The 24,443-nt window shown below is 33.6% G+C and overlaps 1 protein-coding gene and 3 long non-coding RNA genes across 5 annotated transcripts; all 4 read right to left on the reverse strand.

The window, feature by feature from the left end:
• Positions 1-5,306: 5,306 nt before the first annotated feature.
• LOC109127617 (uncharacterized) lies at positions 5,307-7,596 on the reverse strand. Its single transcript, XR_002034165.2, has 4 exons — positions 7,254-7,596; positions 6,803-6,889; positions 6,392-6,494; positions 5,307-5,700 (listed from the first exon to the last, which is right to left on the reverse strand). It is a non-coding gene; the product is annotated as an uncharacterized LOC109127617 (long non-coding RNA).
• A 3,502-nt stretch (positions 7,597-11,098) lies between these two features.
• On the reverse strand, positions 11,099-12,134 carry LOC147948550 (uncharacterized). The gene is made up of 2 exons (XR_015578848.1): positions 11,365-12,134; positions 11,099-11,290 (listed from the first exon to the last, which is right to left on the reverse strand). It is a non-coding gene; the product is annotated as an uncharacterized LOC147948550 (long non-coding RNA).
• A 1,290-nt stretch (positions 12,135-13,424) lies between these two features.
• LOC109128208 (uncharacterized) lies at positions 13,425-15,217 on the reverse strand. Of its 2 annotated transcripts, none has more exons than XR_002034749.2 (2): positions 14,535-15,217; positions 13,425-14,285 (listed from the first exon to the last, which is right to left on the reverse strand). It is a non-coding gene; the product is annotated as an uncharacterized LOC109128208 (long non-coding RNA). The 2 variants fall into 2 exon arrangements; XR_015578856.1 differs by having other exon boundaries at positions 14,564-15,208.
• A 176-nt stretch (positions 15,218-15,393) lies between these two features.
• LOC104719487 (coatomer subunit zeta-3) lies at positions 15,394-18,640 on the reverse strand. Its single transcript, XM_019234268.2, has 7 exons — positions 18,479-18,640; positions 17,869-17,909; positions 17,184-17,343; positions 16,836-16,983; positions 16,670-16,747; positions 15,983-16,067; positions 15,394-15,878 (listed from the first exon to the last, which is right to left on the reverse strand). Exons 2-7 carry the CDS (start codon positions 17,881-17,883, stop codon positions 15,819-15,821), a joined length of 546 nt encoding a protein of 181 aa, XP_019089813.1. The 5' UTR covers positions 17,884-17,909; positions 18,479-18,640; the 3' UTR covers positions 15,394-15,818.
• Positions 18,641-24,443: the final 5,803 nt, after the last annotated feature.

Below are 24,443 nucleotides of genomic sequence, written 5' to 3' on the forward strand. Positions count from 1 at the left end.
TGCATATACATTTGTAATATTTTAAAATGATAAAAATGCATTGTAAAAAATAATATTTAAAGTAGAGGAAATATATATTTCTTGTAGAAAAGATTCTAGATAGTAGACAAAAATATTATAGTGGACAATAAATGTTATGGACTAAATAAAATAATGTTAATCAATTAATATGATGGACAAAAAGTAAAAATTTAAATTTGTCCACAGACGAAGCTAATAGAATAAAAAGTATGAGACAAATGTGACTGAGAAAGCTTTTTCTCATTCATAGTGGAATCTTCTTTACATAAAATTTAAAAATAAAAGCAAATTAGCGAAAGATTTTAATTTAAATGAGAACTTCACCTACCTCATTCACGTGAAGACCAGACCAAATATATTATTTTTCTGACCAGTGACCAAAACATGAAAAGACAGGACATACACGCTGAGCTATACAAAATTTAATTTTGTTTTTTTTTTCAGAAAACCTTCGATTAATATTAAGGATTATATGCGTCTTTGCACTTCTAAGTTGTGGTATAGCTCAAAAAGACTAAGTCAATGTGGTAGAACCCACAACTTTAGTTTCAGAATGTGGCACATTTGTTAAAAAACTCAAAAAAAACAAAAATGTGGAATTTGATATATGTGAAGGTACAGTAGGAACCTAGTTGAAAAGGGAGACTAGTACATGCAGACCATTCTAACCATATTTTATGAAGATAGTGTTAGCAGGTTTTAATTACTATTTCTAGAGTCTAGACTTATAGTGTTAGCAGTTTCTAGGAATTGAACATTGGTAAACGAATCTGAGTGTTATAGAATATATACCCTTTTAATCATAAACAAGGTATTAACTCGCGGAAAACCGCAGGCTGAACTTTTCTTTTGATGAAAATTTGTAATAATGTTTTATTGACAGGTTTTCAATAAACATTTTTAAAATACAAAAATTATAATATAAGCAAACCAAATTTTTAATCACAAACCATTATAAATAACATAATAACAAAATAAATTATTACAAATTTTCATCAGAAAAAGTTCAGCCCGCGGTTTTCCGCGGGTTAGTACCTAGTATAGATTTTATTCGATTAGATTTTTATAATCTTAGATGTTAATTTTTTTTAAGGACGAATTAGTTTTGATTCTAATAGATATATATTTTTTTACTTTCTACAATCTATATATACATTTTTGAAGTACATTTTGGGTTCTACCCTTTTAGTTTTGCTTATTTACAAAATTAATCCCTAAAAGATTTCCAAAAATAACATTAATTCAGATTTTGTTTTCTAAATAATTTACATTCTATAAAATAACATCAATCAATATAGAAACATAAATTATGATATATTTAATCACACTTTCTATTGTGTTTTGAAGATATTCTATCTCTGAATCATGTACAAACAAACAACAAAATTTGATTCTCATTTTGTTTTCTAAAACCTGTGAGCTTTAATTCTTAACGTAAGAAAAACGTGATTGACATTTATTTAAATATTATAATTAACATATATAAAATTAATAAATTTTTAAATATTACGAATATGTAAAATTAAAATTTTTAAAATACTATATAATGTGATTATATAAAAGATGATTTATAAAGAGGACATGTTGAAATTAATAAAATATTATTAAATTTATGCTAACACGGGTTAAATCCTTATTTTATTATTTGTCAACACTACTAATATTAGAGTATTTGACATATAAGATCAAGTTGATTTAACTAAGAATGTGTTAAATAATTAAATCATTAAGAATAGTGTGACTTAATCACAGCGTGTAAATTACTTATTATGCATTTGGATCCCTTATTTTTTGTTATAATAGATTAAAAATCAAAATATAATCTCAAACACTAAACAAAACAAACTAAATATAACAAACAAATGGTCATGAAGTGTATTACGGGTGAAAAAAAATAATATAAACATTTAACCGCACAAAGACCAAAATTTTAGTTATTCCTCTATTTACATAACATCTAATATTTAACAAATAAATACAACATAAAATAAAAATTATATTCCCGCAGTGTACCGCATGTTAAAATTTAGTTTATTTTATTTTATGTGTCCCCAATTTTCGTTTTAATTAATTAATTAATCTTAATTAAGTTTTTCTAATGACAATTGAATGTAATTTTTTATACATTTTAAGATTAGTTTCATATTTGTACATTTCAATTAATATAGTAGGATGCCAAGTAACTAGTCTTGTATAAACTCCAGTTCAAGAAGAGGCAGAGTTTGAGAACTTGTTTCTAACATGTTCAAACCTTGGCTTCATACAAGTTTTACACAGATGCAGAGACCAAAGAAACCCCACTTCTATTGTGTAAATTACAAAGTCAAGAAGAACAAGCCTAAAACAAAATATATAGAATCCCACATTAGATATAAAGATGACAAACAAGCTCCCGATAAATGACTGCGATTGATTTCATTAAAGAAGTAGATGCCAATGTGTTAAGGAACTTTATGCATCTAGAAAACTACAATCTAATTTTCAAATTGTCATCTCCCATCAGAAGATACAATATCATTGATTGGTATAGTAACATGAATCAAATCAAGTCAGACTGCCACCAATATCTTGATTTGATTCATGTTACTATATCTAGGCATGAACATCAGTTGAACTGCGGACTGCCACCAATATCACTTAGCCACTCCTACCAGGCTATCATAATTGTTGTGGCGGTGGCCCAATGTTGTTCTTTTTTTTTTCTTTTTTTTTTTTTTAATTTCTAGTCAGTAACTAATAATTTACACAGTATATATGTTAAGAATTTTACCTTATTTTATATTTAGGGAAAATTATAAATAAAAGAGTTTTTTTCAAAAATTTGGCCATATACGCTTTTTTTTCAAGATTGTCAATTGTGACGAAAATGCCCCTACTAATAAAAATAGTGAAGTTTTGAAAAATTTGAACCAATAAACAAACAGAAAACCCATGTTAGTATACAACTGTTAAAAAAAAAATTGAAAAAAAAATGTTTTGAGTGTCAAAAATCAGTTTGTAAATTGCTGATTTCTGGTCTAAATTGTTTAGGATAGACTTTCTACGATTTTTTCTCTTTCTGAAACATTTAGATTGTTCATTCTACAGTTTGTACATGTTCTAAGAAGTTTAGACAGAAATTTGTTCTAAAAATTTCAGAACCTGAATTTTGTATGTTCTACAAAATTAAGAATATGTATTCTACGTTTTTCTTCATTCTACATCAATTCAGAATTTGTTTTCTACGTTTTACCCTATATACTAAAAGAAGTAGAAGATATATCATAGAAATTTTTAGAATTTGTAATCTGTAAACCTTAGAATATCCTAAAATAGAAAGAAAATAAATTAAATAAGAAAAGTGAATAATTTTAAATATTTTTTAAATATTCTTAATTTATGGTTAAGATTTCGTAATTATTGTTTAGATTTGTTCTAATACATTTTAGAATGCGTATTCTAAATTATTTAGAAGATAAACAAATTAAGAAAAATCGACATTATACCTTAACGTGATCGATCACCATCTCTTCCACCTTCCACAAAAGCTTTCACTTACCTGTTCATGATGCAAATCTATGTTACTTGTGGTGTATGGACACTGGATGCCAAGAAGGAGTGGAGGTTTATTGATGATGAAGAAAAACGTGCTAGATTACTGACTTTGCAACCCACTACATCTCTTGAAGAGTTGAAGGTTATGGTTTCAGAAGACTATGAAATAGAGCAAAATATGTTTGATGTGGAATTCAGTTATCTACCCACAGAGGTTAAAGTTGATTGTCCTCCTGTTGTTGTGACAAATGATAGAGGTATGAAAAATTTTCTTGCATATCTGAAAAAGATAAACATGATTCGGCTGTGTGTTACTTTCAAAAGAGTAGTTGATGAAGGTGATAGGAGTAAAGTCCAGTTCGATCTGAATAAGTTCCCAGTTGATAGTAGCGATGGTTGTAATGTGGAAGTTGATGTGGGAAAATCAGTAGGTGTTATTTCAAGGAATTCACCAAAGCCGACTAATGATGTATTAGAAAAGCGTACTGATGCTAATCTTGTTGATGCTGCTGGTTTTAAGTTGGAAGATTCAATGGTAAAAAAGGGTGAATATTATAGCAGTAAGGAAGCTTTACAGGCTACTATGGAAATGTATGCAATGAAATATAACTGCGACTACAGGATTACAAAATCTGATAAGAGATGGTGGTGTATACGCTGCATTGATAGTGTTTGTAACTAGCGTCTCCGGGCTGAGTGTTTACAAGCATCTACATATTTAAAAATCAACAAGTTTGTGGGTAACCATACATGTGCCCCTTCAAAAAAAAACTCATTTTGTAGGACTCCATCTTCAAGAACAATTGGACATCTCATTAAGCAAAGCTATGAGGGTGTGAAGGAAGGTCCTAAACCGAATGATATAGTTAATATTATTCGTTCAAGGTACGGCTGCGAGCTAACATATCACCAAGCTTGGGAGTCTTGGGAGTATGCAGTTAACGAAGTTAGAGGAATTCCTGAGAAAAGTTATGCTAAGATTCCAAAATACTTGCACATGCTACAAGAAGCGAATCCTGGTACGTTCACGAATTATGAAATTGACTTTGAGGGAAGATTTAAATATCTATTTATTTCTTTTGGTCAATCAACAAGAGGGTTCTACAAGTCAATGCGAAAAGTGATAGTAGTTGATGGTACATTTTTGAAGAATAAATACAAAGGGGTTCTCCTAGTTGCTACAGCTGTAGATGGTAACTCCAATTTGTATCCAATCGCATTTGGAATTGCTGATTCTGAGAATGATTGTTCATGGGAGTGGTTTTTTATGCAACTTAAGATGGTTATAGCTGATGAAGAAGGTTTATCATTTGTGTCAGATAGAACTACATCGATTGCTAAATCAACTGGAAACATCTATCCATTGGCTAAACATGGTATTTGCATCCACCACTTGATTAGTAATGTGATAACATATCATAAGGGCAGAGGTGTCGCTGGTAAGGTTGCAAAAGCATCAAAAGCTTATAGAGTTGTTGAGTTTGAGAAAGAGTTTGGGCGAATTGATAATATTAGTCCTGCTATTGGAAGTTATCTAGAGGAAGCCGATGTGACAAAATGGGCTTGCTGTCATTTTCGGGGTTATAGGTATGATATTAACACCAACAATGCAGCTGAATCAATCAATGCTGCTTTGAGGACACCCATAGAGTATCCAATAATTCCTTTGTTAGACAGCATCAGAGAAATGATGACACGTTGGTTTTATGAGAGTAGAGAGTTAAGTGCAAAGCATAAAGATCCTTTAACTGTTGAGGTGGAGAAAAAGATTTCAAGAAGAATAGTGAAAGGTAAATTCATGAACGGTTATTTGATGAGCAGATTGCAGATCCAGGTTAAAGGTAATGGGGTAGACTACATTGTTGACCTAGAAAGAAGGACTTGTTCATGTGGAAAGTTCAGCATCCAAAAACTCCCTTGTAGACATGCTATAAAAGGAGCTTTTAATATAGGCAAGGATCTATATCCTTATGCTGATGATGTGTATACCACTACTGCATGGATCACCCTTCACAATCTCATACTCTTCTGGTAATGCCTTCTTGATTTTGTGTAAGATTGACATTCGACAAGTGTTATTTATCTGCCCAACTTGTGGCTCGCTTCCATCTTCCATAAGCCGTTTAGGGTACTTCTTTACCATTCCTGCCGAAAAAAGTAAAAAATGAATTAGTATATATTAGCCAAAACTGAAATAAATCAACAAAGATATGAGACTTCAATTTTGCAAAACAAAAAAAACAGATTACTAAAAGTATGAATTATAAGTCCATAGAACCAATAGAGTCAATCCATAAGCGCAATAGAACCAATAGAGTCAAATACTAAAGATTACTAAAGCTAAGATTTAAGAAGAAAAAAAATCTGTTTATGTTTATTAATCATTTAGATGCAACATATGCAAAAAAGGAAGCAAACCGTGAGATGATGCTTACTCAATTTCTTGAGATAATGTATTTTTGTAAATATAATGCTTATAAGGTCAACAAACAAGATATAATTCCTACCAAACAAGCATTTAGTTTAAGAAAATACAGATTACTAAAGCTATGATTTAAGAACAAAAAAACTTTGTTTATTAATCATTTAGATGCAACACATGATTTTAAAAACAATAACATATGCAAAATGGAACCAAACCGTGATTCCAGATATAGAAAACCCAAAAAATAATTCACAGTTGAATAAAATGATTCACAAGTAACATACGCAAACCTTTTAAGTGCAAAGCATAAATGAAAACTAAGACTACTAATCATTTAGATGCAAACAGGAACTTGAAAAAAAAAAAAGAACAAACGAGATACGATTTTAAAAAAAAAATCACGGTTCTTACTTGTATCAGAATCTGATGGTGCTTTTGTTGAGGACATTGACAAAAGCTCCTTATGATCCAATTCTGCTCTCAGCCAAGGTCAATCTTTGACAAATATAATTGACTGCAAAGAGAATATAAAGAGGGTCATGACTGATATAGAGAAGCAGTCAATAAATCCATATGATTAATGCAAACTTTCTCAAACACGGCTAAAATCAAGAGATGTATGCAAACTTTTTAACTAAATGATGATAAAAACAAAACAACGTTACAATTTATTGCTGCTACAAGTGTGGATACGCTTCAATCAATATCGTAATCACTCATATCTAAGCTCATATCACCCTACTTAGAATCAAACAAACTAAGAAAAAGAAGAAACGAAGAACTTTATATGAAAAAGAGATTTATGCAAACTTTTTCACTAACCTTATTGTTCAAAAAAAGTGTTTACAAATGTTTCGATCATCACTCTTGTTCTTGTTAACTAGCTTTATCGATCTTGTTTCATCAACCCTGGTACACAATTTTAACTTTAAAGTCAATAGAAAACAAAAAATAATAATCCACATGCAAAAAAAAATCAAGAATTATATGGTCAATATGCTAAACGGATCTAAAACTATGATGTTCTATAAAAAACTTTGATGTTCATTTGAATTCTGGATTGAAATAGAGATTACAAAAGAATAAAAGTTAAAAATTACCAAAAAAATTCCACAATTAAACATACCAAATTCGATAAACATGGAGTCATGATTAAGAGAAATCCAAACTGAAAATTTGATAATTTACTTATCATTAGACAATTCTAGATTGAAATCGAGATTAAACAAGGACAAAATTTAAACATGCAAAAAAAAAACACAAATTAACTTACCCAATTCGATCGACAAGGAGCAATGGAGAAGAGAAATTCAACCGGATTGACCTTGAGATAGTGAAGAGGAGACCACCAAAACGACTAAGAAGCAGATGGATAGAAGGCGGAAGACAGTGAAGATGGATAGACGGCAGAAGACGGTAAAGAAATCAAATCGGCGGAAGATGGTGAAGATGGAGAGAGATGGTGACGATGGAGAAAGACGACGGTGAGATGGTCAAGATGGAGAGAGACGACGGTGAGATGGTGACGATGGTGAGAGACGACGGTGAGCTGGTGACGACGAGATGGTGACGATGGTGAGATACGGCGGAAGGGTTTGTCGCGATTAGCCCTTTTGGGAAAAAATGTTAACCTTAATTGGTTTCCAATCGATCAATTTCCCTTACTTTGTCAAAACTCAAAACAACAATTTAGGCCCACTCGATGAAGCCCCAAAAACCGATTAATTGATGTTTTCTTAATTTCAGGAGACAAAATTTATCTGAAAAAACAATTAAGGGCATAATTGGGTAATTTTATATCATAAAACCTATTTAACCAAACTTTTGAAAAAAAAGTATAGATGGCCAAATTTTTGGAAAAATATCCTTTATTTATAATTTTCCCTTATATTTATCGAATCTCCATCATATTTTTAATACCTTTTCTTTTGAATTTTTAACAATTTTCTTTTTTAATATTGCAGTTATTTTCTATAAATAAATTCAAGTTTCCTTTAAATTTGCTCCAACTATATTTAAGTTTCTCATGTATCTTAAATATAAACTTGTTCACCAAGTTCGAATTTATTAGTTAAATCTATTAGGGCTTTCCTCGGTACGTCCTTTACAAATACGCTTGAATTATAATTCTTTTGTTTCAGCAGTTTTTGAATAACAAGTTAAGAAACGAGAGATTATATAACTCAAGACAAGACTAATTAGTAACTTGTCTTGTAGAAGCTTTGCTACGCTCAGGATTCATGCCTCTACCAAAAGGTGACGTTCCAGTCAATGAGAACGACGAGATAAGACAGTCTGCTACAGAATTAGAGTTACAAGTTCAAAATCTTACGGCAACAATTCAAGAGATGATTGCACAACAAGATAGAGATGGTTCAAGGACTAACAAGATAAAGGCTAAATATTTTTCCTTTGGGTTTATTTCGGTTGTAGCAGCTGTAACTTCACTCGCCATCGAGATAATTTATAAGGAATAGTATCGATGTTTTAAGTTTGTTATCGGTACAACAAGATTACTATCAATTATGGAACGGTGCTGGAGTTTTTTCTTTCTTCATATTCCTTTTTTATATATAAAATATGCTGTAGTGGATGTTTGAAAGGATCTAGTATTGAATCAATCTCCATTAAATGTTTTTTCTGATCGTCAGCTTTACCCAAAAACAAACTTAAAGTGAATGAGTTATGTAGGAGATTCTCTAGATTAGTGGTTAAATGAGCTAATTAAGGTAGATAGAAATATAGAAAATCAAACTGAAATGTAAAGAAGAAGATGGATCTTTAGCTTAATTGTCACCAAGAATAAATTAGTAACTTTAGAGATTAATCTTAATAAATGGGTTAAGAGGGAAGTTGCTCCCAGTAGCAACTGTCTAGGTTAACTTACATTGATGTTTTAAAGACAAATTTATATGAATCTTTGCTTGCTAAAACCTTAATGACATGAGCTGATGGACTTCTCATTGGACACTCACTATTTTGGGCTTCTTATGGATCCACTTATACTCTCTCACAAACTGGTGTGGGGTGAAGCAACACAACAAGTTTAAATCTCAAATGAAGATGACTTTGACATGAGTATGCGTCGTTGAAGCAAGATCGTTGTGATGTAGTGCTTTGAGTGTTTTTTTTTTTTTTCCTTCGTGGGAGTGAGCGAGCTAGCGATACTCATATGTGAGCAATGATGAATCATCAGATGGGAGTGAGCAGGGATACTCAAAGCCACTTTGTTCTTTGATTGTTGCTTTCTAAATAGTGAACTGTTGCCATTGAGTTGAGTAGCACTGTTGAATTTGTTCTATGTTATACCCGCCTTGTTTGATTGCAGGGACACTTACTTAAGCCCAAGTTAGGTAGCTTCATGGTGGGACGTGCTTTACAGATAGAAGAAAGAAGCTTGTGTAGAGTACATGAAAGAAGAATCCACATGATACATGCATAAACATTTTAAAGCAAATCAAGTACAAATTTAAACCCAAAGATATCTTAAGAGTTAGAGAACATTCTTCTACTTCTGCGTCTGAAAATCATTGATCTCGCTGCTACAAGAATACTGAATCACAATTTGACGATCACTAAGACTCTGTTTAATTATCATTTATATATGATTGCACGCGTTAAAGTGGTAATTTTATATATAGTACACGAGAACTTAATTAGCGAAATTATTTTCAAAATTCATGAAGCTTGCCACTTGCATGCGGTCGGTAATTAGAATGTCCGAAAGAAATTACCTAATTCACAACACGTCCTTGACTAGCCTGAGTGCATCGAGGTTCCTAATATAATATCTTTATCATCCAATCCAATCTCAGGTTGTGTTACGAAACGAGGTGATCCACAAAAGTACACTGAAGGCTCTTTTGATTTCAACTAGCTCTCTTGTACTAGGTGAACCAAAATCAAACCTACTGTCTCTATTTGAATATTTTGTATAATGGTGCTACTTTTTTGGTTTTCTCATGCCAATTCCTTCAAAAAACATGTATTCAATTACATAAATTCCCTTCTTACTTGTTTGAAAATCCTGCAACACCAGACGTCTCCTGCTAACTGAGACTGATTATGAACACAATAGGAGACAAATACTAGAAGTTCCAACCAATTTGCTGCAGGTTCAACCTGAGAGAGAGAGAGAGAGAGAGAATAAGAAAGTAGGGTATGAGAGTTTCAACATAGTACATAGCATGCTGAGCCGTCAGAGCCACAAGAAACAAATTAAAGGACAAAATAATGAGTTCAGAGGTAAAAGTAACAAATTATATACACAGCTGCAACCTTACTAGATTATAGAAAGATGTTACATGATCCATGTTTACTCTGACAGAAAGTGAAGAAAAGAGCTTCAATGTGATTAGTCTGAGAATATTCAGACAGCAAAAGCAGAGTTTCCATTCATATTCTTATGAAACCCTTGAGTCTTACCACCCTGTCTCAGTCTTACACCACCAATGCTATTGTTTCGGTTTGGTTCAACATCCATTTTTTTTTTGTAACAGAGACAGAGACAGAGACGGTCGTCGTCACTCAAACAAAAAAAAAAATAACAAATAATATACCAAAGTTATTATCAGAGCATATGCTTGATTAATACAGACTTATGTATTAGTCTCTAAATCTAATTTCATCTTTTTGTAGAAGCTTAGCTAAGATGAAGAAGAAGAAGAATAAGAACAACTGGATTCTCTGTAGTTGGAAACTTTTTCCATATATCAATCATATGTGCTGTTCCAACACATCTTTATATAATTTCGATAAACTTATGTTCTAACACTGCTAGTTAAAAACATATGCTTATTTGTTCGGGAACATGAACAGAGTACATTATGGTGACCAAAAAAAAAATGAAGTACATTGATCGCTATAACTAATTTTCTTGTGACTTCATCTTCGCTTCAGACCTTAATACTGCAGCAAAAAATATTATTCCAAATCAGAAAAGTTAAGTCCTAGATAATTATTTTCTTTAGGAGAATTATTGGGCAATATCTTGTAAATATCAGTAAAATATTATTAGTTTTATCTTCCAAAAATATCATTTAAATATATTTATTCCAAAAAATCAAAAAAATAAAGCCTGCGGATAACATTTTCGTGTATGGGGTGGTCGTTCATTTGTTTTTTTTTTTGTCAACAATACGTTGGTTTAATAATAGAGAGAGAATCGTCGCGCGTGGCCGACACTCGCGGCGATTTTTTCTCCCAAACTCTTTCTTCTTCTGACCGCAACCTCTTGCACCGTCGATGGGGGTTCTTCGTCGATTCCGGCGACGAAGAGAGTCCCAAGGCCCATGGTTCTTCATCCGTAAACTGCAGCATCAACAAAGTAAAGCTTCAGATCGAAATCAAGGGAGCAGCAGAGAGGAGAAGCTTCCGCGACATACTGACGGTAAAGAGCTCTATCGGCGGTGATGCGACGCGGAGTAGAAGAGGGAGATTCACGGCAAAGATCGAGAGAGGTAGGTGGTTAGATCCGAAGACCGGAGATTTTGGAGGCTTTCACGGTCGTTGTTCGATGGGGGAGGTCGTCTCCGGCTAGGAGGAGCTAAGCCACCGTCGAAGGTTCTCAGATCTACTCCCTACCGCCTGTCTTCTCTCACATATGAGCCTGAATCTCGTCGACATGCAAAGCTCGGATCTCTTTCTTGCTCCTCAAAGCTGCTCTACGGTGGCGGGATGACAACAGATCTTGGATCACTATCTCCGTTTGACTCGCGTCGCCCAGGCTCACCGGAGGTCCTGATCCGATGAGCATCCGCAATCTCATGGACGGTGGCTCAACCTGTGTTCTACAGCTTGGGATTAGGGTTACAGACGACCGGTTTGATTCCGGTTCGTCATTAATTAAACCCGAGTCAATTTTAATTTTTGGTTTTACTTGGTTTGTTGTATATGGTTTAGGCCCTAAGGGGATATTGTAAATGGGCCTAAATCCGGAAATAGCTCATTGGACATTTATTTATAAAATTGAATATCCTTTAACAAAAAAAAAAAAAAAAAAAAAAAAAAAAAAAACTATACGTTGGTTTATTAATCGTTTTTCAAATGGTATAAATTTCATGTACTTTTTTAATAGAACTATTATGTTATTTTATCTAGTGACATTTTGTTTTATGTAATATCATATTTTCCTTAAAAATATATATATATGAAAACCCTACATACCTTGCACAATCCGTTTTGGGGTCAAAAGGCACAGCGTTAGGAATGTCACATTTTTCAGGCATACCAATAAGTTTTGTAAATTGAGACAGCTTTACGACTTCTTGGAAACATTTGCAAAGCCATATACGAGCTGCTTGTGTCTCTGCTTGTCTGTTTACGTCGTTTATAGCATAGCAACAATCCGCATGTTGTAGTCCGTTGACTAGTTGCAAGCATGCACTTATCACTTGGCCTTGCGCCATCGCACAATGTCTATCACCATTTGGGTAACTCACCATTTTAGCATGTAGAGTCGGGGTCAGAACAACCAATAAACTGATACAGACAACAAAGACTGATTTGCTCATGTTTGCTTGATTTTGATTAGGATTTTTAGGGTGTAATTTGGTTTATTTATAAGAAGACATTCAACATGTATTATGTATGCCTAGATTTTTTTTTTTTAAGAAAATGAAAGCATTCCATTTAATGAATGTTGATTTTGTTTAAGAAAATATTACCAAAAATGCCAATATTCCATTTAATAAGAAAAAAAATCTACTAGATCACCAATGCAACTAATGATTAAGAGATTGAGAAAATCTAACTCATTATTCTTAACCAAAACTGAATTTCTATAAATTAACTCTATTAAATATTAATTTTGACTTTCTTTAGTAGACTTAACTTTGTTTGTATTACTAATCATGGAGTGGCTTTCTAATAAATGTTTTGGGAAAAAAAAAAGGTATTAATAATGACTATCTTTTTTAGTTAGTAACAAAATTGTAAGGGCATCTTTATAGGCATAACTTTGTTTTGTGTTCTTAGATTAAATATATTAGAAAAATAATCTAAGATCAGTAGTTAAGATCTTTGGCTAAAAAGTTAGTTATAGGGAGAACATGTTTAAGATCTTTAAGATTTAATAATATAATATTCTTAAACATATTACAATTATAAAATCTAATAAATTTGGTATATAATATTACAATTAAACTTATTACAATTATATAATATTCTTAAACTTATAAACTTATAAATTATAAAAATTATAAAAGAACATTTAAATTTCAAACTTATAAAACTTTTACTAAAATTCAAAATACAATACCAAATTTTTATATGAAACAATAAAACATTGTAAATAATTTTTTTTTAAAAAAACAAACAAACATATTACTTAATTAATTAAAACACACAAACATTATATTTAATTAATACATAGATTAAAGTCCAAATTTATTTCATCTCCTTTAAACTTGTGCTTGTATTAAAACTCTTCTTTGCTTCAAAGCTATTACTAAGTTCAAGGTTCAAATTTATTATAACCTTTCTGCCATTTATGGCTTAAGTATAAGTTCAATGATAAGTGTACATCTATTGGATTGTTAAAAACTTTAAAAATTAACATTTATGAAACAAGAAAAACATTGCAGCACATTTCTTCTCGTATGACATTCACCCTGTTTTAATGAGCACTACGTCCGCTCTTTTGCAAGGTGTGTCCATAACACTCACCTATTAGCACATGGTTTTGCCTCTATTGACTTGATCGTTTGTGAATTTGGCAGACCAAGACCCTCCCATTCAAATAGAGCTTCCCCTGCAGTTTCTACCACTTCAAACTTCAAAGTGAATGTGACAGTGAGTTCTTGATTCGTCATGTTCAACAACTTCAAAGTCTCCCTGTGCTACTTCAATGTCCCACCATTATATATATACAGAGAGAGAACACTTAGTTTCTCATCTCAAAACAAAACCAAATCATAATCAACAATTTAGAACTAGGACCGTAATTTCCCTGATCCATCTGCAGAAACTTTGACAGAGAAATGACACGGATGCGACGTCTTTTGGCTGCAAAGAATATTCTAACAAACAAAAGCAGCTTTGACACCAAAAGAAATTCTAGGGGAGAGCAAGAAGAAGAGATATATGGAGCGGGTTTCATTCTTGAACCAGCCATCATTCGAAGCTCTGTTGAGTAAGGCCAAATAAGAGTTCCGGTGTATGATCATCCCATGGGTAACTTGACAATCCCTTGTCCTGAAGGTACTTTCGTCGCTATAGCTTCTTGTTCCCAAGGACTTGTAAAGGACTTACAAGAGCTGCAACACGAATATCTAGCCCTCTCTTGTTCAGCAATGTCTTCCCCAGCCTGCATTAGTAAGATAAACGTGTCATGAACTTGAGCCAGCAATGTTGATTACCCAAACTTAACTCCAAAAGCTAGAAAATGAATCCCATTGTTATGATGATTATACATATGAGTTTATCCAACTATTAACTTAAAAAAAGTGGAGCAGTGAGTATAGCAAAAAGATTAGCATTCAACACAATCAAGAAAAACTGGAGCAGTGAATCAAACCCCAATTGATCAAAACTATAAAAGAAGAAAGAGTTGTACTTTTCACTTTGTTCGATCAGAACAACCACCTGCTCAATCGGTTCACCCAGTGGAAATAGTAATCCATACGCACGATCGATTAGTCAATAGCGAAAATTAACTGAATTAAACCAACAAAATCGACATCAACATCGCCCAAAATCAATCCAGAGAAACCCAATTCGCCAAAATCAACAATCGAAGTAAAAAATAAGAACAGAAGGAGAGAAACAAGAAAACCTAGATGCGATTTCGAACAGAAGAAGAAACAAAAACAAAAGCTAGCTCGACAATATCGAAGAAAATGAAATGAGATTTGATCTCTCGTTTGCCAAAAGAAAAATTTCCAATAACAATCAGCCACGTCACACAAGAACAACCTAAAAAACAGTTCTCAAATAAGATCAGTTTTTTTGTGATCTAAACCCAGTTTCTAATTTTTTCCAAATATAAAAAGCCCAAGAACACCACAAAAGATATGGCGATAAAGATGGCCTAAGAGATGACAAGGAGAAAAAGGAAATCTAACACAACAACACTATTGTTGGGATAATTTCCTGGGAGCCAGAATGAACGTGATTGGATCGCGCATTTCCCAGCTTTCTTAACAATTCGTAAATGGATTCCCATATCTTCTGTTTAATATAGTTTCCTAAATAGTTGCATCTGCATTCTATGTTGGCAATCAAATAACTAATTTCTTCGAGCATTTTTAAAACAAGGCTTAAACTGTTAAACCACAACACTTGATATCTACTCTCATAGTCATAGATTTGTAAAACATTTGATTCTATGGAGGTATAATTCAGTAACTTAAAAAGCATCCTAGAATGATTACAACAGATCATTTCTAATTTTCTTCGCAAACAAGAACTTGAGAGGATCCAGCACCAATATTTTATTATTTCAATGGCGGCAACAGAAACATATTCATATTTATGCGAAAGAGGGTCTACAAGGAACATTGAACATCGATTCAATGATTCTCCATAAAACTCAAAAAAACAGAAATCATTTTGCTTAGTGTGATTGCTCAGATATTTTTTTATAAGAAACATAAACTCAGAAATCACTAGTGCATATGTTGATCCTCAGCTTTAAAAATAGTTCCGCAAGAACACCATCATATAGAGAGAATACAAGGGGAATAATATATCTAAATTGCACGAAAGAAAAAAATCGTAAAAAAACAAAGTCATAAAGATAGTTAAGACAATAGGGGATTGAATTCTAATGAACGGCAACCATTTCAGATATGGTTACAAGGGCTCATGAATATACCATTTCGCTCCCAAGATGAAAAACTCATGTAAGAAGACTTCTTGCAAGGTGTTCCCGAGCTGTTGCCAATGCTTGAGTTAATGTCTACAATTCAAAAAGCACGAAATGGTCAAATGCATAATCGCTGTAAAGACTGTCGCTTTGGTCAAAGGTTGTGTAGTTTAGTTAGTAATCATATTGCATCTCACCTGTTCAGAGAGTGAACCACTTGCTTCTGCGCTTTGCATTGCTACCTTTCCAGCAATAACATTGGCATCTGTTTCAAGTACCATCCTGAACATGTTTCCATAAGACAACACAACCATAAGTAATAAAGTGATAGGGATTCAAACCCATTATATTATTCATATAATTCACCAAATAATTACAATTTACAAGAGACTCCATTAACGAGGGAAGTCTCTAAACTCTCAACAATTCCAAAACGCCCCAACGAATTTCCTGGGCTATCCTTCTAAACCTTCAGTTCTCAACTAATATCGACTAACCAACGTAAAAGGTATGTTGCTGAGCTCGCAAATCTACAATTTCCCGGCACCCCCCTGAGATAGTAAGATAGTGACAATAGTCCTGCATTAAACTCTACAAGAACAACTTACTACACTGCCTGAAGTTGTTCACCAATTATCAAACAGTAAGTTCTCTCAGCCCCTAAACACCAGATATCACTATGTATGTAATGTAACTCAACTCCATCAGCATATAATGGACCTAATTGCTAAGATTTCGATGGCAAGCTGAAGTCAGCAATCTTTTTACTTCTACCCGCCTATGTTTAAGAGTTGCATATGAGTATAACTATTGCAATGTTAGATCTCCGAAATTAACATAGTCGGAAAATTGTAGAATAGTATCTGAGAGCATATGTAGCATACCCTTGGTCAACCATCTCATCAAGGCACAAAAAGATGAGATCCAAGTTTTCAAGGGCTTCCATCTTTTCAACATTATTCCTGTACGGAGAAAGGATGCTCAACGTTGATTTTGTATATAGCTGACCATAAAAAGGCACATAGTCATCTGTTAAGGTGGGCTAAATACCTCAGAAGTAATGCAACAGCATCAAAAAAGCCTTGAAGAACAGATGATAAGATGAGCTCGTTTTCATTTTCACCTCCCGTAACAAAGAAATGCAGGTCCTGGGCAAACTTATAGACTACAATATTATTCTCCAACAGTGTGATCTCCGCTGCAATAAGTAACATTAAGAGGAAAAAATTATACACACGTACAAGTGAGTTAAGACAGAGAATATGGAGATACCGAATCAGGAAACCCAGAAGACAGCCAACAAGCAAAAAAATCATGTAGCTTTCACATTCATATATGATACAACTTACAAAGAACTACATATAATAACTGCATGTGTGGAATTCAATTTGGTCTTACCTTCTGAGCGAGCATTGGTCTTGGAAGTCTTTGAGAAGACATACTTTTCAAAAGCTAACTTGGCAGCATTAGTAGTCCAGTCATCTGAGTAATACTTGACAGCCACACGCTTTCCTTCAGAATCCAGAAGAAGAATATTCTTTACCAAAGGACAAGAATCCTGTTCATTGTAGATCAGACAGTCAGCATCCAAGTATTAAAAAAGAGAAGCAGACGTGAGAATCCATGAAACGATCATGTAAGGTTGAACTTCTACAACAGCAAGGCAAATAAGATATCCAGTCAAGCCACCACCAATCATATAGATAATCACACAGGGTCCAAACTCCAAAGCCTAAGTTCCTTAAGTATTTGCAGCGGCCAATCAAATAAAATGGTATAAGTTACTCAACATCTATGGCTTGACTAAATAGGCCATTACAACAAACCCATGGAGCTATTTGGTGAAGCCAAAAATGATGAATAACTGATAAAGCTTTTTTAAACATAAATCAAAGAGTCTATCACCAAGAAACATACATGACCGGCTTCTCAACTTAAGAAAACTATCAAAATTTTCATTATATCACAACACAACGAATTGCATAAGAGTAGCAAACCGAAAAGCATCACAAGACTAGGTTTCCTTATGAATACCGGCAAGTATGATCCCAACAGTATTCAATTAGCTAAGAGATATACTTACATTAGTCCCTGCCATTGTTGTTGATTCTATTCTAGATATACCTGAAACAGTGATAAATTAAGTGTTATAACCACTAAAAACACACACACAAAATCAGACTTTGGTCTCAGAAACAAGATCAGCACTAAACACACCAAGATCTTGATTCCTGTGAACAGATACACTAAGATCTATTTAAAGAATCATAGGCCATCAAGGCCGGTCCTGAAATTACGATTTCTACACAACTGCCACCATATCGACTCCATAACTAAGTTATACTTCCTTAAAACCAATTTATAATTCAATTTTCCCAATCCAAAACTTCACGATCAGATCCCTTCAAAGTTATGAAAATAATAGATCATAACATCAAAATCTAACATCGTTGGACCAACACTGCACCATATTTTAACGATTCAAAGCCGTAAAAAAAAAAAAAAAAAAAAAAAATCTCATCAAAACTGTGAAACGGGTACAAAATTTTCATCCAGATCTCTAGAGAATTGCAATGAATACTTCCATCGGATCTGATGAAATCAGAACGTAAAGCGAGCGAATCTAACATTGGAATAAGAGGAACGAAGAAGCAGGAACCAAAAGGAGAAGGAAGATCTCGACGATATTTTACCTTTGAGGTGGTTTCAGAGCTGAAGATGAGTGATGTGCTTGCGACGACGATGGAATTGGAACTGTTGAAGAAGAAAACGCGAAGGGGTCTGATTTTATTTCAGAATTTTGCACAATGAGTAGTCGAGATTCGAGAATATTGTAAATTAAACCCCAAATATTTAATTTTGAAAAAAAAACAAATGTATGAAATAGGCATCTCTAAATTTTTTTTTTCATTTCATCTTAAGGGTGTGAATGGTTGCAGCGGTTGAGACGGGCAAATCCATTTGCGTATTAAATCACTTTTTATGTATCATTCATTAAGTGTAGTCCGCAGTGGTACGGTGCAAATAAAACAGAGACAAAACTGCAGCGCACCAATTGCGGACCGCTTTTGCTTACAAATAGAGTTGGACCGCAGCGGTTCGTTATCCAAACTTCAAGCAAAGCGGTCTGATCTGCAGACGAATTTGTCCGTCCCGACTGATGTTACCAATCAGGCCCTAAGTATTAGGCCACCACAGATTCGTCCAACAACTCAATTCTCATTTTTTTTTCTTTATTTCATCATAAATATTAGGTCACCACGAATAGGCCCAACAACCCAATACCGCACGCTACAGGAAAACCATAAACATTTTACATATAAACTCTTTTTAAGGTTTGTTTTCCGTTTCCGAAACATGTTGAAAATGGAAAATCGTGGAAACACATAAACAAGTCACTAAACATGATTCCTAGAATTTTCTGTTTGGAAACACGATGGAAGCGCGACGGAAACTTCTTTTTTTAGTTTGGAAACTTATAAATAAATAATTTAGAATATAAGAATTCATGATACATATTATATATAAATATGTAATAGGGGAATAGTCACAAATACCATGGTTTTGTGTTTTTAGGCCAAAAATACCACAAGGTCCTCAAATTTCCGTTTGTGAAATTTGCTACTAACACAATTGACTAAAATAACCTTACTCAACATACTTTTGTTTCTTGCCTCTCAGACAAGTCTCAGAAACTTTGATCTCCTCGGCTTGCCTCTCGACTCGCCTCACGAACTTCGATCTCCTTGCCATTGCAGTGTTTGCCTCACCTTGTTTTGTCGCCAATATGCCATCTCCTCATGGTGTACTTCGTTTGCTTGTAAGGATCGAAATTGTGGTTACCTCAAACACTCGTTGTTTCACGGTCATCTCCTCGCCTTCCCTTACCTGAAGAGATCTGATATAGAGATTGCTTAGATTCTTGTCCCCTCGCCAATCTCTCGTCGTCAGTCTAACGTCATCGGTCTATCATCGTCGTCGGTCTGTCTTTATGGTTCTCCTTCTTTCTCAATCCCTCTTTCCCACATGACGCTTTATCATCGTGTCTTCCTAAGTAAGGGTTGTATCTATTTTCACTTGCTATTCTCGTTACATTGTAGTAATTTTAAGTTTTATGTGTGTGTGATTTTCACTTTTCTAATTTTCAAAACCCTAAACCAATTGGGTGCAAATTATAATAGATTCTTATGGGTTCTACTAAAATTTCAGTAAATTTTAATAGCTTCTATTTTGTGGATTGTATTCTCTATGTAATGATTTGGTTTTCCTAAACTAGTACACTATTTGCGGATTTTGTTCTCCGTAAAACAATGGTGATGCTAGTTTAGTTGGATACAATGGTGATGGTAGCTTTGCTAGTTTTGTTGGATCTAATGGTGATGTTATAGTTATGATAGAATATGGTTGATTTTTGCTACCGTAATTGTTGATGTCAGACCATGTTATTAACCTTTGTTGCTTGTGTATTGATTTGTTTTTAGCCACTAGTAGTCTTATACCACATTATCACCTTTATTGCTTGTTGCTTGTGTATTGCTTATTGTTTATTGATTGTTGCTTGTTGCTTGTGTATTGATGTGTTTACGAATCACATTTGAAATTTAGGAAGCATTGTTGATAATTCAGGAAGCCTTGTTGAGAATCCCGGAAGACTTTCGTCAATAGATTTTGACTTCAACTTTTATCGCATACATGGGAGATTTTTTTTCTTACAAATGTCGCACTGCCTAAGCTCCATTTCAGAATTGAAGAGGAACCAAATTGTACTTGAGAAGCACAGATTGTATAAGTCCCCTACAAAAATAACAAGATACCCCATGATGTTGATATGTTTGTTAATTATTGTATTAAGATATTATGGTAGGTAGCTATGTTTTCACCACAATCCCATAATTTTTTTGAATCAAATATATAAGAAGGTTACAAAACCAAGGCTTCCATAAACGGTTGGTTTAATAATTCATTACAGAATAGATATGAATTAAACATTAAGAAATGATTTTTTTGAGATTTATGAAGACTTCTTTAAATTTCAGGATGACCTTCATAAAACAAAACAAAAAAAAAACTAAAAACATCAACTAAGACACAAAATCAAACCATTTACCTTAACTGGTGGATCAATCTGTAATACATTGAGGCAAAAACAGAAAATAAAGAGATTAACACATTTTTTTAACTTAAAAAAGATTCCATAATGTTTATGAAAGATATCTTAACATTTAAGATGACTTCCATTAATTCAGGATGACCTTCACAAATTTAGGATGACTTTACTAAGCTTAAGCGATTCCTTAAGCACCAAAATTACTAAGCTCATCATGAAACTGAATAACCAGCTGAGTTATATCCACCTTCCACAACTTCACAAACAACCTTGAGCACAAGCGTACCTATCCTTCGACATGTTACCATTTCTGAACACAATCTCTAATCTTTTGCAAAAGCCTCACACTCACTTTCCATTGGTCCCTGAGAACAAGCGTTAATATCCTTAGTATATTCATCACCTCAAGTCTCTCTCACTGTTACACACAAACGATTTAACTCAAGTTCTTCTTGAATCTTTATGAAAAATGTATATATGACGACATTCCGCACATACACTGGTGTAGAATCTTCTACCATCCTCTTCATCCTTGGAGATAGACAATAGCTATGTTTGATATAATTGACTAAACAATCAAGTACGAAATCTTCAATTACCTTATCAGCTAAAACCTTATATGTGTATTCTCATCTAGTTCTTCCTCTCGAAACAATTGCAAAATCTCAGTCTTCTTCATCATTGTGTTTCCACTCTCCACAAACTGAGTACAACTCAACCATATACACAAAAATGTAAACATTCACAACGAGATACACAAATGTAACCTAAACCAAATATATAGGATTGATAAACACTAATCAAATTTGAAATCACCTTACAAATCCAAAGCAACATCTCTTTACGACTGAGAAGAATCTGAAATTGCAAGGAGAAATCTGATATTGGCAACGTCGGCAACGTCAAAGCTAGACGGAGCCATCATATATAGTCAGAGACGACAGAGCATAACAGCTAATTAAACACAATACATTGAGCATAATCGAATCACTTTTCCAAATAATAAATCTCAAGATAACTAAGATACAAGAGTAATGCAGAAGAGATCAAATAGAAAACTAAAATGACGACATCAAAAAGAGACGAAGACGAATGACGTTGTAGCTAGATCGCAAAAGCTTCTTTAGATCTCGCCGGAGATAATAGAAAACAACGACGAATACCATAAAAAGGTCGAAAACGACGAAATCACAAAAGCTTCGTCAGATCTTGCCGAAGACCACAAAGAACGATGTCATAGCTAGATCGTAAAAGATTAGTCAGATATCGCCAGAGACCAAGACGCATACCGTAGAGAACCCGAGAACGACGAAATCGCAAAACTTTTACTCATTTTTGGTGTATAATACAGGGGAAAAAATAGTCTTTCTATTGAATAAATAATTGTATTAATGGAAAATTAAGGAATGCGTAATTAGGAACTAAAACTATGTTTGATGGTATTTTGGAGCATTTCTCTATATAATATTATTAGTATTTTAATTCAACTATTTAATATTTATGTTTTGACTTTGTGCTGTTTCATATATTCCTTTAAATATGATTTTTAAGTTTGATGTTTTATTATATATACATATACATACGTTTTCAAAATGTTTCATTTCCTCATTTAAGGAAAATTCTCGTTTTCAAAACGTTTGCCTTCTGCATATCTGTTTGTATTTCCATGCAACCTAGCTAGTTTTCAACTTAACAATTTGTTACCTTAATAGAGATTAAACATATCATCACAAAATTATACCATATGGATAAAACTGGAAATATAGTTTGTCATCTTTGCGTTAAATGTTATAATTACCATACCTTTTTTTTTGTCAACCACACATTAATTAAATTATTACTCTATGATTGATAGCGCAATAAGGAAAAAAAATAGTTTTCAAAAATAACTTTCGAAACAAAAAAATTTGGAAGAACAAGGTAAACAATCTGTTTTATAATTACAAGGCTGAAAGATCTTTAATAAGAAAAACAAAGGAAAAGAGACACAAACCAACCTAAAATCAGATAGGAGGTTGGAGAAAGCTAGTCACTCTTTAAGAGATTGCAGCATCGCGACCAGCTCTACACATTATGAGCCAAAAACCTGACAATTATAGAAAGAATTACTCAAATGTTATCCAAAAGTTGGTTTATTACTCAAATCTATAAATCTTTTGAAAATTACTAGAATGTTTAGTGTCCTGGGTGTAATTACAATTTACCCCTTGGGTTTTGTTTTCCGAATTTGAGTAAAAAAAAAAAAAAAAATACACATCAACAAATTAAAATACACATTAGATATGAATTAACATGTCATTAAGCAGTTTTTTTAAGATCCACAGTTTTGTTTTCTCTCGTTTATATCAAAGAGAGGGAAAGTGAATAGTTTTAACTATTCACAAACCGCGAGAAAAAAAAATTATCGAAACTCTCGTCTCTCGTCGCCGGCGATACTGTCATTGTCGACTCTCTTGCCGTCAATCTCCCGCCGTCATCTCTCGCCGTCATCTCTCACTGTCATCTCTCACCGTCTTTTTTCGTCGTCGCACTCTCTTTCTTCAATTGGCTCTCTCTCTCTCTTCGTCTTCTTCGTCTTCTTCGTCTTCGTCTATCCGGTATGTGTCGACTGTTTAGTTTCGAGTTTTCCGGCTGAATGTGGGTTTTTCGATGATTTACCGCTGATTGTCGCCGTTGTTAATGACGGCTGATTTGTTAGATCTATTCGATTCGATGGCTGATTTACTTTTTGTTTTATGCTGCGGCTCAGTTATTTTAGGGTTTATGGCTGATTTGTTAGATTTATTCGATTCGATTGCTGATTTACTGTTTGTTTTATTTTGCTGACGGATGAGTTGTGACTGAGATATTTTGTGCTTTAGATCTGAGTTATGTGTTTGTGGCTGAGTTATGTTATGCTTTGTGTATGAGTTTGTTTTATGTTATGGCTGATTCATTTTATGATTTACTTATGAACTATAACAGATGTCGATGGTGATTATTTCTTCTGAAGAACAAGCAAGGGATTACCCCCCAAGACTATACGCTAAAATAGAGTCTAGAGATATAAACACAAATTTCAGGATGAAAGAATTCCCTCAGATTAGGGAATCAATAGGACTGGATACGTGGGAAGAAACGAAGAAAGTACCTATTGGAATAATCTCTAAGCTAGTTGATAGCCAATTCGTCTGGTCTGGTAAGGTTGTTCATTTCCTACTATGTAACCAGTTAAGGGTACATAAGAAGGAGCTTTGGTTTGTGGTCGGCGGTCAACCTATCAGGTTTGGGTTGAATGAGTTTCATTTTCTGACGGGGTTAAACATAGACCCAATGCCTACTGAACGGTTTGAACTTGAAGAGGAACACAAATATTTCTTCAGACTTTTGAAAGTGCCTGGTGGGGTAGGTCCAACGCTACTTGAACTCAGGGAAGCATTAAGAGTGTGCCGGGGATGGGTTAACCTTGATCATCGTAAATGGTTGGGGCTGTTGCTTCTTCAACACATTGGACTTTATGGTTTGCATCATAACTCTAGAATTCCATATGAAAGTGCCAAAAGAGTTTTTGA

Source organism: Camelina sativa, chromosome 2, assembly GCF_030686135.1.
Source record: "Camelina sativa cultivar CO46 ecotype springtype chromosome 2, ASM3068613v1".
NCBI classification, from domain to species: domain Eukaryota; kingdom Viridiplantae; phylum Streptophyta; class Magnoliopsida; order Brassicales; family Brassicaceae; genus Camelina; species Camelina sativa.

Bases quoted from the DNA above. Each gene is read 5' to 3' on its own strand.
- LOC104719487 (XM_019234268.2), bottom strand. The intron at 16,984-17,183 runs GTAAGACCAAAT...TACTTATTGCAG, and splicing joins GACCAATGCTCGCTCAGAAG to CGGAGATCACACTGTTGGAG. The intron at 16,748-16,835 runs GTATTTAGCCCA...TTCTCCGTACAG, and splicing joins GCTGTTGCATTACTTCTGAG to GAATAATGTTGAAAAGATGG.